The following is a 15,267-nucleotide window of genomic DNA, read 5'->3' as shown; positions in this document are numbered from 1 at the left end:
CTCCTGGTGTGAGGTTTAATCCAGCTGTCAGTCTAGCAGATAGCAGGGCTATGATGAGCACTGGGTACAACCTGTCCCCACACAAACACACACACACACATACACACACACAGAGAGAGAGTGAGAGTCTTCATTTTTCTTCCTGATTATGGTGTGATTGCAAGGAGGAACAGTCCTTTATTAAAGGTAATTGGTGTGTGCAATAATTATGCCCATTATGAACCTCTGTTTACCCAAATCACATATTCTTAGCAGCACAAAACAGAAGCTCTCTCTCTCTCTCTCTCTCTCTCTCTCACACACACACACACACACACACACACACACACTCCCACAAAGGTACAGATGCACTCACACATAAAAAAAAATCTCTTTCACTCTTTCTTTCTCTCTTTCTCAAAACATACATGCGGTAGCTTTGTTGTGTCTGAATCGTTAGTGTCTCTGAGTCCACATACACACACACACACACACACACACACACACACACACACACGCACACACACACACATACTCACAACAAACTTGAGAAGAAAATAAGAAAATCATGTCCCTCCTCTTCACCTGAGAAGCACGTGATTCCTCTCATCCCCTAGCTCTCAAATTTTAATCCGAAACACACACACGTGCGCACAAGTGATGTATTTAAAAAGTAAGCTGAATAAACATGTGCATCCTTATACAAACTCCTAGTGAGTTAAAAAAATGAACAGACATGTAAGCCTAACACATGTACATTCACCCTCCTGTTGTTACTGATCGTCGAGGGAGGGAGAGAGAGAGTGACTGGGGGGCACACAAGGACATGTGGAGACAAAGCTTTTGATGCAACACAATAAGACATTGCATTTTTTGTTTGACTAACTGCCTCTAATGAACACACACACATACAGAGACACACACACTCACGGACAGGCACACACTCACAGAATCAAAACTTTGCTCTCTTTTACTCTCTCCCTTTCTTAAAAAAAAAAAAAAATCATACAATGGGAGCTTTCTTGTGTCTGAAACTTTTTTCTGTTTCTCAACAAGAACCCCCCCTCACACACACACACACACACACACACACACACACACACAAACAACCTATCTCCCCACACACACACACAATAGCATATTTTAATGCCAAACCGAGCAACTTTTACCACACAGCAGCTTTAACACCTCTAACTCACCACCAGGCTACTTAACATAACCCTTGTGATTTCTCGCTTCCCTACTTGTGTTTTTACTTTTCCAAAACACAAATCCCTGTTTCACGTCCCCCAGCTCCTCGCCGAGCCTTGTGATTGACATTTCATGCAGCAGGTTTCCTGTGATCATGTTCCAGCGACTCAAATTAACATCCCAGCAGCCATGGCGGAGCCGCTCGGATTCAGAATGTTAAAATCTCGGGCTTCGGTTTAATCATGGAGCCGCAATGTTAAGTGGGCTGCCGGCGTTGAATGGCTGTCAGTGGTGTGATAGATGGCTAATTGCATTTCATTGTAATTCAAAGGGAAGTGAACATTTGGTGTCAGAGGGCCTTTGCCGACCATTTCCTACTGGTGCGCCCAGCCCGCCATTTTGTGTCAGACTGCCACCGCTGCTGCCAAACAGTGAACAGACACCAAGTCGACAGACGCTCTCTGAAGCCATTACGCTGCATGAAATTATGTAAGCTGGACTGTAATGGCGCAATAGCCCCATAAGCGTTGTCTTTTCTTTGCCAGTTCCTTCTTGCTGAACTAGGTTGTGTACAAAGTCAAACACACACAGGCACGTGCACTGACACACACACAAAAAAACTGCACCAATACTATGCAAGTGTAATGTAATTTAGGCCAAAGGGGGGTTGGTGTTTGTCTTTCAAATGTGCACATGCAACACACACACACAGATACAGTAAGTAGCTAGTTTGTCATGGTTGCACAGCGGGGCAGAGGAGATAGGGAGTGTGTGTGTCTCTCCCCAGGCTTTCAAAACGCCCCACATCGATTTCCTCTCTCCTCTCCCTTGCTATCATCTTAGCCTCGCATTTTGCCCCACAGCACACGGTAGATACACAAGCATGGCACAGCTCGCCTGTACACACACACACACACACTCACACACACATACGCACACACATACACATAATCTCTGCCCTCTTGCTGGTGCAAAACTGTATCTGCTGCAATCCAGTCAGGGCATGAAATGACTAGCATTAGGCCAAGATGGCATTGCTGTGCCGTTGCAGGAGCTCAAAACAGGCAAACACACATATACACACACTCATACACACATACGCACACACACGGGTTATACATTACTGTGACCTCAACAGCCTCAAAGCTATCAGTCGAGCACTATTCAATTTTGAGTCTTCATACATAGAAGAAGGCATACACATGTTTCAGAGGTAGCTTTCAGGAGGTTTCCAGAGCTGCCTTCAGTGAACTGCTGGTAACAGGATTGAGGACAGAGGAAAAAACTCCTTAAATACAGAAATGCTTAACTTGTGGGGTGCTGCTCTGTGGCTCAGTGGACAGAGGTCCATGTATTTGTGATGTTTTGAGTCTTTAAGAGGCTGCGTTTTCAGCGATACTCAAACCCAGAGGTTATAGATATATTTACTCTCACACCCAGACACGCAGGCTCTTTAAATTGTATTATTGCTCTTGTTATGCGGTAACTTTTCAGACAAAGTTTGACCCAAATTTTAAGAGAGTTTTAGCTTTTTTTTAAAGTTGCAACATGACTTTCAAAGTTATTATAACAACATTTAGCTGTCAGTTGAGAGGAAAATCCCACAAAGCAACGACTCAACAGCAATAAGATTATTTAAGACTTTTCCCCAGACAACTGTCACAACTCTATCTTAATCTCACACTATTGCCCCCTCCTTCTCTCTCTTTTTCATGCACACACACTGACATATGCACAGTCAGTCACATGCGATGGAGCCTTTGTGTTGTCCGCATCCGAGTTTATTTTTAATAATCATTTCAAATTGAGCTGAAGTTTCATTTAAAGAGCATATTTGTCACAGTGAGATGCTTTAGAGGAGCTGCTTCCAGTCTTGTTTCAGCTTTAGCAGCAGCGCATTTCCTGTGCCGCGTTCATTTTGGCTCGTATTTCAATATGTTTTCCAACGGAAATGGACCTGAATGTATTCCAGCCTTCGCCAGGGTGAAAAAAAGCTAAGCAAAGGCTAACAAAGCAAATGACAAAAACAACAAAGAATTAGCAAATATAACAGAAAGGAATCGAAGAGATAATACACTGCCCGCAATGTGAAAATGGATGAACTGCAAAGTGGAACTTCACATTAGACAAACACACACACACACACACAAGCATTGATCACACAAACACATACATAATCTCTTTCACTATTTATCATTGTTTGGTTGTGCTGTGCTGACGCATAATTTAGAACTTGCCTCTTCCAGCCTCCATATTAAAAGATTAATAGAAAAACAAATAGCAAAATAAAAAGCTCTGCTGGAGTTTCTCCAGGCCAAGATGCTTGTGTATCTCTCTAACACATATACACACACAAACAAAATTACACACACACATACACGCACTTACACTTATGACATCCATCACCGCTATGCAAATAGATGAGGCAAACTGGGATTGCTCTGAGGACACTTTAGTTTTCATTCCTGCCTGTGGATAGAGTATAAAAAAGAAAGTTGTAGGACATCCATCTTGCTTTATAGTGCTACTATTATAACACACAAATATTCATGCACACACACCCTCACCAGTACATACACACACACACACACACACACATATGCCTCTCAGTGTTGCTATAGCGGCACACTGATATATGTTTGGCTTTTGTTCAGCATTTAGAATAACTGATGTCATCCCTCCCTGCCCTGCAGAACTGTGTTCTGCATGCAGACACCATTTATTCAGCTTACTAAAGCCTGTCAGTGTGTGTGTGTGTGTGTGTGTGTGTGTGTGTGTGTGCGTGCGTGCGTGCGTGCATGTGCGTGATGTATAGTTGAGTGTTTAAGTCCTACTATTGATTTATATTGTAGGTTAATGCACCCACACATAATTCCCGGTGTCCTTGCAACTGAACTCAGAGGAAATAATAATTACTATAAGGGAGGAAAAAGGAGAAGGGAAGAATGATTGAAGGATAAAAATCTGGAATGAAAGAGCAAAAGGAGGAGTGAATGGGGAAGGGATCAGTGTGTGAATGGAGAGAAGAAGAAGGCAATAAGAAGAAGGAAAAAAGGAAGAATGGACTGAAAGGACAGCAGGGAGGGGCAAGGATAGGCAAACAAAGGTGAGGAGGTGAAGAAACACAAAATGCACAAAGAACATGAAATGAGACGGTTGAATGAGCAGGCAAACTAAAGGCCCATTCACATCTGGAAGTGCAACTATGAAGATAACTACGATCTATGATGACACAGTGTTGCTCAGTCATTCACAGTATAACAATATCTGTGATCAATGCCCCAGCAGAGGAAGCATCACTGCTGCGACTTACGCATTGTCCTCACGCAAAAACTCACTTTGGGATCGAGCCAGAAATAACAGTAATTGTTATTGTTTTGGATGTTTTTAAAGCTATTATAGCAGGGTATAGTTTATAGTTTATAGTCATTATTGCCTTTAGAGTAATCATTCCAGCGACTGGGCCTTAACAAGATTTGTAAGTGAGAGGAGGATGGAGGAGAGGGAGAATGGATGGGAAAAAAAAGTTGATTAGTGGATAAAAGAGTGGATGAATGGAAAAAATGAACAAACAGATGGACTGGACAGAAGGACAGAAGGACAGAAAAGATTTCAATTTCCAATTTCCTATTGAACACTGGCCATAATTATACGCTCTAGTATCTGACCCAAATATAGCCATAGTTACACAACAACTTGCCCAAGGTTGTGAACGGCAGTGTTTATTGCTCTGGCCTGCGAGGCCAAAATCGACAGGTTTAGTATGTTATTGCATTTCTGCAACATTTTGAACATTTTCTCAGTAGTGTTGAACATTAAACAGAAATATGAGCTTTGGGTTTTCATGTAATCATTTTATTTGTCTCCCTTCGCCAATAAAAAATTAGTTCCCCCGTATTCAGCAGTAAACATTGCTGCCTGGCCCATTCCCTTCATAGATAAAGGCGGAGTGATACTATTATCAGTTACAAGTTCAGTCAGGGAACAAGGGAATGCCTCTTGTCCAGTCACACTGCGTGGTCGAAAACAAATGTTGTACATCTACTATGATTAAAATAGTACATGTTCTCCCTCTCTCCCTCCTCTCTCTCCCTCCTCTCTCTCTCTCTCTCTCTCTCTCTCTCTCTCTGTCTTTCTCCCTCTTTGTTGTGAGACACACACACACACATGCACACACTCACAGTCTGTGATCAGTGTATTGATTGATCGTTGTTCCCTGTGGAGAGGTGAGAAGGCGTCAGACACAGTGACCTCATACAAATGCTATAGCAAGAACAGCTGGACTGAACAGGTGGTAGGCCTCTCCCTCTCTCTTTCTCTATTTCTCTCTCTCTTTCTCTCTGCCACATACACACAGACACACACACACACACACACGCATACACAGACACATACACACAAGTGGACGCGCAGCAAAACTCAAAAAACACCACTGTAATATTGCTCTTTGACCTGATGTGACTATGAAAGGTATAACAGTGCCCCCTGTTGTTGTGTTGAATTATTTCGCTGTTGAACTTAAAAGAGGCAATAAATGTGAGGGCATTTGAATGTCCTCAGACCCCCTTAACACATCCCAAATACATGTACACGCACACACACACACACACACACACACACACACACACACACACACACACACACACACACACACACACAGACACACACATAAACCCACTTTCTCTGAGATGATGAAAATTAATCATGCAAGGAAACAAGGCCATCTTCCTCTCCCTCTCTCTGTCTCCGTTTTGCTGCTTTTTCTTCCTCTCATTCATTTACACACTCTCTCTGTCATGTATTAGTCTTCCTCTCTCTCTCTCTCCTATCTCTCTGCGGACCAACAAAACTAGAGTGGATTCTCGAAGTTCAAAGTATGGAAACAGATAAAGAGTATAACAGCGGGGGCGACACAACTTTATGCCATGCAATACCGACAGTTTCTGCAGTCTATCGACTGCCTGTCCAGCACTGAGAGCAGTCTGGCATTGTAAAGCTGAAATCTATACAAGCCAAATGAATGGCCTCGAAACAAATGAGCCATTAGATTAGAAATTGAACGATGCATGTTTACCTGCAGAGTGGACTATGACAGAACAGGGAGTTATGGTTGTTAGAGAGCGGTGAGGTTTGCTTGGTGTGCTTCTCATAAAGGAGTGATAGTCCCTGTATGCTGCAAAAATTGTGTGTTTGCTTGCTTGTGGTGAGAGTGTTAGGGGACATTTTGCATATTAGAAGGGTATGCCATCCTTCCTCTTATGTCTACATACCAAGTATTTCATACTGAAATGCTTTTTAAAAAATCAAATGACGACAAAAACATGGCATTGTACCTGGAACGATTGATTGATTGACCCTCAGTCATAATTTTGTTCACACTAGACTTTTTACGAGACAAGGACAGGGTATTACACACTTAATAATATAATTAAGAAATATATCCTGTTGACTCCTGATTTGTCACTGATGTCAGCACCTTAAACCTCACCAGAATCATCTTTTAATATTCGATCCCTATACAATGACAGGACTTGTTCAGCCCCCACACACATCAAACTGTAAATATGCATCATGTTTGATATGATTGGGGTATTAACACTTATTCCCCGAATATTTGATGAGGCCAGAGAAACTGCATTGGAAGTGGAATTTTCTCATCCAATAGCAGGATTTAACAAGAATTAAAACAACACTGAAGATGAGACTGCATAACTTTTTTGCAGTGCGGGATGGACCAATCTGCTACTTCTTCAGTCTATCCCCAGCTTTACTTAGTTTACATACAATAAATAGAATTTGTGATATCATCTGGAAAAGCTTGTGAGTAATGTTGGTTGTTGGTCTTGTATGTGAAATATAAACAAAAATAAAATCCCTTTCTCTCTTTCTCATCTCTCTCCGTCCTCTCGGCGCAGCTCCTACAGTCGTCTCCTTCTCCTTCGACGTGGGAAACGGACCAGTGGAGCTGGCGGTGCATTCGGCCACGCCCCTCAACGATGACCAATGGCATCGCGTCATGGCCGAGCGCAACGTGAAAGAGGCGGTCCTCCAGTTGGACCTGACCTATCGGGCATCTCGGCCCGCCCCTGCACAGGGACACACACGGCTGGAGCTGTTCAGCCAGCTCTATGTGGGTAAGAGACACACACACATAAACAGATGCATCATAATTATTATGAACCCCTCTGTGTGTAAAGTAAATGCATAACCACACATCATCCATGTCATGGTAATTGGATTGAATTGTTAATTGAAAACACTTTCTGTGCTGGCTGTGTGTCTGGTGATATGACCCTCAGATGCCATGAGGACATCTGATTGTTCTATAAGTTTAAGTTGGACCAGCCTATATTGGTTCAACACATAGCTCTGTATTCCCTCCTAAGAGGCTTGTGCTTGGCTTAGCCAGTGTTAATTAAGTTAATGTTAATCACACTCATACACATCCATCTCACTGTTAATCGTACACACACATGTGGGCACACGCACATGCTCACAAATGCATCCATATGGGCGATCAGAGGTTCGATTTTAATGAAGTCAAATTAGAGGTTTGCTGAGCCTTGGCGCTGGCTGTGAGGGTGTGTGACTAAAACTAACTTAATTCACTTAGAGAGGTCATTGGTTTTCAGCGTCACTACTTGGAGCCGAGCAGTTGCGTTTTCTTTGGATTAACAACCTATTATCACAGAAAAAGGATATTGCCCTCCCCCCTCTCTCCCACGCCCACACACACACACACACATTCTGAATCAGTTCTTAGAGAGTGTATTGATGAAACAGCTATTATCGTGCCCGGCAATGCCTTTACATTTTACATCCTCATTATCAAAAGTCTGGTTTGCTGCTTATTGCTGCCTCTGTCTTTCCACACAATGCATCCCAAGCTCATCAGGAGTTCAAATGGAGGAAGACCTGGATGGTTTCGCCGCTATCGCCCCGCTTCCACTCCTCTATCTTATTCTGCCTTTTGTGCTGAGCTGTCAATAGTCTAAAAACCAAACTCCGAGGCTAAAATAGTGTTAGGGATTTGCGGATAGAAGGAAAAGTGCTGAGGCGGATCATAGGCCTCCGTCTATCTCCTGGAAAAAAGAAAAGTTCTGCCTGAAGGGAATACTTCCAAATTCCAATCAGGAGTCCCAATGTGATAGCCCTAACCCCCCCTGATCCCCGTTTATAATATAATTTCATCGTTTCATCACTTTTGCTGATTCGAACATAGAAACACCTTCACCTCATCATATCCCAATTTGCCTCTCGGTGTATTTATACTTTCATTTAGAGGTGAGATGGAAAGGTTTCATCACCGCGCGAGTCGAAATCTTCAGCAGAGTGTGCCGCCGGATCACACCTCAGCCACGTCATCTGCATGTGTGTGCTCACTCTGTGAGGGATCGGAGGGAGACAAGGAGAAAGCTCAGATGAGATCAGCTGTGTGTGTGTGTGTGTGTGTGTGTGTGTGTGTGCTGCATACAAGCACAGTGGTTTAAACACAAGAGGCACCGGAGAGGGAAAGAGAGAGGGGGAGAGAGGCAAGACCCTTGTATCTAACAACAGCTACAGAGGGGACAAAACCTTCTTATATCTGATCTCTAATCCCCGGTTAATCCTCATTCGCTTTGGTATGGGTTACACAGGAAGTGACCCAGCCGCCAAGAGGAAGTGCTTTAGATTTGGCCTCTGACCTCCGACAAAGAGAGAGATCTGTTCGCGTTTGATCCAGAGATTTGGGGGGGAGGCTGAGGTGAGCTGCCGGGGGGAGCTGAAGAGAAGACTTTGTCTGAACTACCTTGATTCTGCCGCATAATTGAACATCTTTTGCCACTTCAGACATCAATATGTGATTGATATTGATGCAGCTGTTTGAGGGCTTTGAAGCAGAAATGAGAATGGAAGCCAGAAATCTAAAAATCAGTATGACTTCAAATTCCCCCCGCATCCATTTTTATTTACGGCGTCTGATGACAAAAGCAAAAAAGAAAACAAGCCGCGCTTAGAAATGATGTGTGTGGATGATCTGTTTATATGATTCTATATAAAAACACATCGGGGGAGAACTATGTTTTCTTTTATTTTCCTCTTTGTATTCCCTTATGTCTTTCTTTATCATCTCTCTCTCCCCCCTCTCTCTTTCTCTCTTTCTCTCTCTGTCTCTCTCTCTCTCTCTTAAACAATATGTCCCTCATCAAGCATTTGATTGGTTTAGTGCTCACTACACAGAGCCTCATTTGTTCTAATGGCCTTGAAAGTAGATGTTAGACCATCTGCCTGCTGTCATTTAGTTCACACTGTTAACTTTTACCATTCCAAGTCACTTCATATATGCATATGACTATAACTCTTACACATTTTAGTTTCACTGCATTTAATGCCACAGTCCTTTTTGTTGATTATAGCTAACTGTCATATTGTTTTCTATGATTTTTCACGGTTTGCTTAGTTTGGTCCTGGTTGGCCTGTTTTGTTTTTCTTTTCTTTTTTTCCTCTTATTGTCCATTTTTTCTTTGCCTTGCCTCGTCCTTAATGGATTGACGTCATTCCTGTTGGTACTCACTGCATGTGTGTGACATGTGTCACAGGGAAACCAGCCTCACTCACCTGCCAAGACAGTAGGTAACATTTCATGTGTGTCATCAGAATCATTATACACTGCAAAAAATCTCCATCTTCACAAATCCTACAGTCTTATATTCAGAGTTTCTGTGTTTTTCCTCAAACAAGAGAAAAAAAAATCTGCTTGTGAGATGAGATAACCCAATTTGTTTTTAAAGCAGTTTCACTTGTTTCAGTATTTTTTAAGGCGACTAAGACCACTAGCATTAAGAAAATGGCATGACACAATTCCTGCTCTGGAAACGTTTGATTATCTCATCCTGCTGGAATTGTTTTTTTCCATTTGTTTCAAGGAAAAATTTCATTTTAACACTTCATATGAGACTAAATGACTTCTTAACACAGAGACTTTTTTGTAGTTCAATCACCCACACAATACAATGAGTCTGTGACGCGGACACAAAGGGATAAGAACAAAATTACAATTTCACAGTGGACTACATCCTGACAAACACGCACAAGGACAGCAGGATCTCCCATACATTTCAAGTGGGCAATGCAAACATAATGAGAACTGAGCTGTGTGGCGTGTAGTTCAGTCACAGCTCCACAAAAGGTGTGATTAAGATTCTTTAGCAAGTATTTGGCTTGCGAAACTTAACTGAGCACACTTGCTGTTGCACTGCTTTGCACACCTACGCTTTTACCTTTTCAAGAAAAGGGCACAAATTAGGAATTTAGTTTCTCTGCTAGAGACCCAAGCTTATTTGAATATACTAGTGCACTTACCATGCAGGAATCCATCACAAGGAAGCCCATTATGGACCTGTAAGAGTGACAGTTTAAAAAACCCTGCTGTAAACCAACAGATATATAGCGCCAGGTTGGTAAAATGGGATTTCTATGATAATATCTCCTCCTGGAAATGTCGGTGGGGTAGAAAGGCTTTTGAAATGTCATTTAGACCATGTGACTCCAAAATGCTCCACTAAAACCAATACAAATGACGTCCGTTATAGCAGCTCTTCTAAACATGGAGGCACCGCTCATCAATTCACCCAGTGGGTGAGCCGCTCTGGTGACCTGCCAGTGCTGAAAAGTTAAAAACCCGAGGGAAATGGGAAACATAAGAGATACATGGATTACCGTTGTATTTGTCCACCCTCCTTATATAAATTCATAAGTAAGGTGGTATAATTTCGCAAACAATTCTTCATGTAGGTGGAACAACAGTGCAGCAGCACGTTGGTAGAAAGAGTAATGCTGTGATACTTAGATTTGTTTTGTTGCATTAGGCTGTACAAGAGCAGTGCACTTGTTATGTGAGTTGCATGTGCATCCATAAGTTCATGCCCTTACGAATATATCATGTTTCTTTACTAGCACATCATTACCCAGTAATGTAGCATACAAACACACACACACACACACACACACACACACACACACACTGAGGAAGACCAACAGGTCATCATAAAACAAATCTAAAAGCATACCATTAGACCAGGCTCTCATAATGAGGGAGCAACTGCACAATTGTGTGTGTGTGCATATTTGTTTGTGTGTCTTAATGAGTGTAAGATATTTCTTCATTAGCACATCATTACAGACAATCCACACACATGACACTTACACTTACACACCCACATACACAAACGCACGTACACCCATGAATACACATACTTTAAATCACGTGTGTCTGTTTCTCATTCGTTTCTGCCATTTTGCATTGTCATGCGTCTGTGCTTGTGCATACACACCATTTGTGAAGTTATCTATGTACACACACCTGTGTATGTGCTGTGCGTGCGTGTGTGTTTGTGTAGCGGCGTACGTGTCCACTGTGGTCTCCACAGACCTCCAAACCTGCTGTCCGCTTAATCAGAGGCTGATTTAGACCTGGGTAAACAGGTGGCATAAACCTCCAGCCAATCAGCGGTACAAATAGATTACTTAACAGATCTGGTATCAGCCAAATGCGTTGTGAGACTGGAAAGTGGAGAAAGCGTGTGAAAGCACAGCTGCGTCTTCATATGCGAATAATGTATTGGCTGGAGTGAAAGGAAGTACATTTATTACTCATATTCTCATGATGTATCTGCGCTGTTAAAGGAGCAGATGTGTGTGTGAATGGGGCTGTGGGAGGAGAAAGGACTGTAGCTGTGTTTGTGTGTGTGTGTGTGTGTGTGTGTGTGTCCACGTCTCTTTAACATGTCTTCTTTAATGGGCACCCCTCTGTAATCCGAGGGATGTAATTGAGAGGTTTTAATAACTAAAATGCCCCTCGGCTCTCATTAATGATCTTGTGCGTGCTTGTGTGTGTATCTGTACTGTATCTCCATGTGCTGCTCATTTATGAGTGTGTATTTGCACATGTACGTGTGGGTCTATGTTTATGAGTGTGTTTATTGCCACAGTCATTTAGGTACACATTAATCTATTTAACACCCCTACTGTGTCCAAGGTAATGGGTAGTTAGACTGTAATGGTGCAAGGCCAGAATGACGATGGAGGCACTTTAGAGGAATGGCTATTGACACCCCAAGGCTAAGCATTAATGCTTATATTGACTCACACAAATCAGGTGGGGTGCACAACGCATTCGTGCGTGTGTTTTCGTTGTAAGTATGTCATTTGATGCATCCGTGCACCTGTGCAGATGCGACTACCTTTATTTAATGTGAAGTATTCAGTTATGACACAAAGCGTTCATTAAGGTGGCTCTAATTAGTGAAGACATCAAAGAGAGTTGAAGGTTGCTTCAAGAACAGCGGCGCAGGCAGAACGATAAACGCGACACCACAGTGGCTTTCTCCAGGCATCAGAATGGCAGCATTTCTGCGAAAGATTAACAAAAAGCCTCTTGTATCCCAAATGACTTCTGTGACCCTTACTTTAATTTACCTCCCTTCCCTCCCTTTTATTTTTGTTTTTTCTTCCTCTGCCTTGATTCCTGCATCCTTTTCCGTTCTGTTTTATTTCACTCTTATCTTAATAATGCCGCTCATTCTTTCTCATGCCCGCTATCCCCTTCCTCCCACTTTCTACCTCCTATCCTCACTCCTCTTTCCTCTTTCCTCCCGTCTTCTGTTCTCTCTCCTTTCCCTCCGTCTGTAGGTGCAGCGGGAGGCCAAAGGGGATTCCTTGGCTGCATCCGTGCCCTGCGGATGAACGGTGTCACCCTCGACCTGGAGGAGAGGGCAAAAGTCACACCAGGGGTCAAACCCGGCTGCCAAGGCCACTGCACCAGTTATGGGATGTACTGTCGGAACGGAGGGAAGTGTGTGGAGAAGTACAACGGCTACTCCTGTGACTGCACCGCCACCGCTTACGACGGGCCGTTCTGCACCAGAGGTGAGATGCAGAGAGTTATTGAATGAGTACCGCTGAAATTTCTCTTAAAATGTACGCACTTGTGAAGCACAGCGGATAAAAGCCTTAACCAACTTCAAGATATTTTTTTGTTGAATTTTTCAAAATTGTTTGACCTACTTGTGGACAGCCTGATTCAAAGGATGTTTGATTACTTGTACCAGTCATGAGCGTCTTCAAGTCTTAGCATCAATTGCAAGACTAATCAAGCTCCCCCCCGCGTGGTGTTTTGAAGTATTTTAATCAGATACTTTTTCCACTTTGCCAGGGCTGGAGGAGTTTTTTTTTTTTTTTTTTTCCAACTCTCTGCGGTATTATAAGAGCAGATGATTGAATGTTTTTAATAGGTTTCTTTGCTCACTTCCCCTTCCTCACACCTAAAAAAATGAACTTTCAAGGCAGAATTTTTGGATGACACAGTGATGTATAATCTCTAGTAATCGATTTTCATCATAAATGAACTACATTTCTATAGCGCTTCTCTAGTCTACTGACCACTCAAAGTGCTTTACAATGTTTGCTTCACATTCATCCATTCACACAGTGATGGCAGAGGCTGCCATGCAAGGTGCCAAGCTGCCCATCAGGAGCGCCTAGGGGTTCAGTATCTTGCTCAAGGACACTTCAACACACTCTGGAGGAGCCAGGGATTGAACCGGGAACCTTCCTGAGTCACGCCGCCCAATATTGATCCAGTTAATCCCTGAATCAATCATTTAATATGTTTTTTTTTTTTTTTTTTTTTACCCCATGGGAGTGGGAAATGGAGATTACAGACATACGGCGCAGTTAGCCTTGCATGATGAGCCAGGGTTTGCAGACGTGGTGTGTGTGTGTGTGTGTGTGTGTGTGTGTGTGTGTGTGTGTGCACGTGTGTTACTGGAAACCCTGTTATAGGCATTGTATCTACATTTGATTAGAGCAGGCCACACATAGTTAATGGGGGTTAATAGGGGTGAACGTCCCACAGCCAAGTGCTCAGACCCAGTGCTTAATTTTTTATTGCTTAACAAATCAACAGATGTAGTTAATTTGTTAAGCGGTAACAAATTAATCCATCCATATAGAATCTATACTGAAAATTGAATTGAACTGTGACCTTGTGAATCTGAATCAGTGACAATACCTAGACCTAATCTCCTGACTGACACTTTTCCAGTGACACTTTTCCAGGCAACTTTGTCAAAGTATGTTATCATTTGCACAGTTTCCTTTTAGATCACAAAGGCAGAGTCAAATAGCACGGGAAATACTGCTGGAAGAGTTATGTTTCAATGAGGTTCATTGCCTGACAACCCACTGTGATTTTTGCTGCGCTCTGTGATTGTCCTCACTTCCTATTCAGTTTGGAGCTGCCGGCGTTGAAAGTGTTTGGGCTTATGATAAAAGGCATCGATTGAGACTGATATTGTGCTTACCCGCCAATTCTGCCTGACTTTGGAGTGCACTCGGTGAATACTAAAACCCTGCAGATTCAGAGCAGGGAGATCAAACCAAAAACAAAATGCATAGTGCCACTGACAAGTCACTTCAGTAAGTGGAGGGTAGGATTTTCAAGTTGCGAGATGAGAAATGTCACACTGTAACTCCACTTTTTCTGCACTGTAGCAGCAGGCTAAAACATCATGTTTGTTTCACAGGGATTCATTAGATACAGTACTAAAGTTCTACTTCCTAAAACAAGTTTTCATAAAATGCTCTGGGGGGAGAAGCAGCGGTGCTGTCAGCGGCTTTCTTCTAGCTCCCAGTCAGAGAGTTGATCTCCGACACGTGAATTAATTTGTTTCCTAAAGCCGAATAGTGTTTTTCCCCTGTGCACTTGGCAGGGGGGTGACAAGATGACAGAGAAGCAGAGCGGGTGATTCTCTCTGTATGAGTGTGTGTGTGTGTGTGTGTGTGTGTGTGTGTGTGTGTGTGTGTGGGTGGGTGTGTGTGTGTGGGTGTGTGTGTTTGTGTGCATGCGTGTGTGTGTGCAGGCAAGAAGGTGACAATATGTGGGGATATGCGAGTGTAAGACATGAAAAGACCTCCTCTGAATTCTGTCATAACCAATCAGCCATTTCAGGATTTAGAGAATAGAGATTATCGTCTCTCTGTGTATGCGTGTTTGTGAGTGTGTGTGTGTGTGTGTGTGTGTGTGGCAGAAAAAGAGGCAAAGAAAGGGAGAGAGCA

At 42.8% G+C, this 15,267-nt stretch overlaps 1 protein-coding gene across 1 annotated transcript in view; it reads left to right on the top strand.

Moving 5' to 3' along the window:
- cntnap2a (contactin associated protein 2a) overlaps positions 1–15,267 on the top strand; it is a 170,015-nt gene that overhangs the window by 122,029 nt on the left and 32,719 nt on the right. Inside the window, exons 14-15 of the mRNA XM_030079602.1 lie at positions 7,086–7,304; positions 12,841–13,077. Of these exons, the coding sequence (XP_029935462.1) occupies positions 7,086–7,304; positions 12,841–13,077 (456 nt within the window). The remainder of the gene's footprint in view (positions 1–7,085; positions 7,305–12,840; positions 13,078–15,267) is intronic.

Source organism: Myripristis murdjan, chromosome 20 (assembly GCF_902150065.1).
Source record: "Myripristis murdjan chromosome 20, fMyrMur1.1, whole genome shotgun sequence".
In the NCBI taxonomy this organism is placed as follows: domain Eukaryota; kingdom Metazoa; phylum Chordata; class Actinopteri; order Holocentriformes; family Holocentridae; genus Myripristis; species Myripristis murdjan.
Note: the sequence above shows the minus strand (reverse complement) of the source record. Positions and strands in the feature narration are given on the sequence as shown.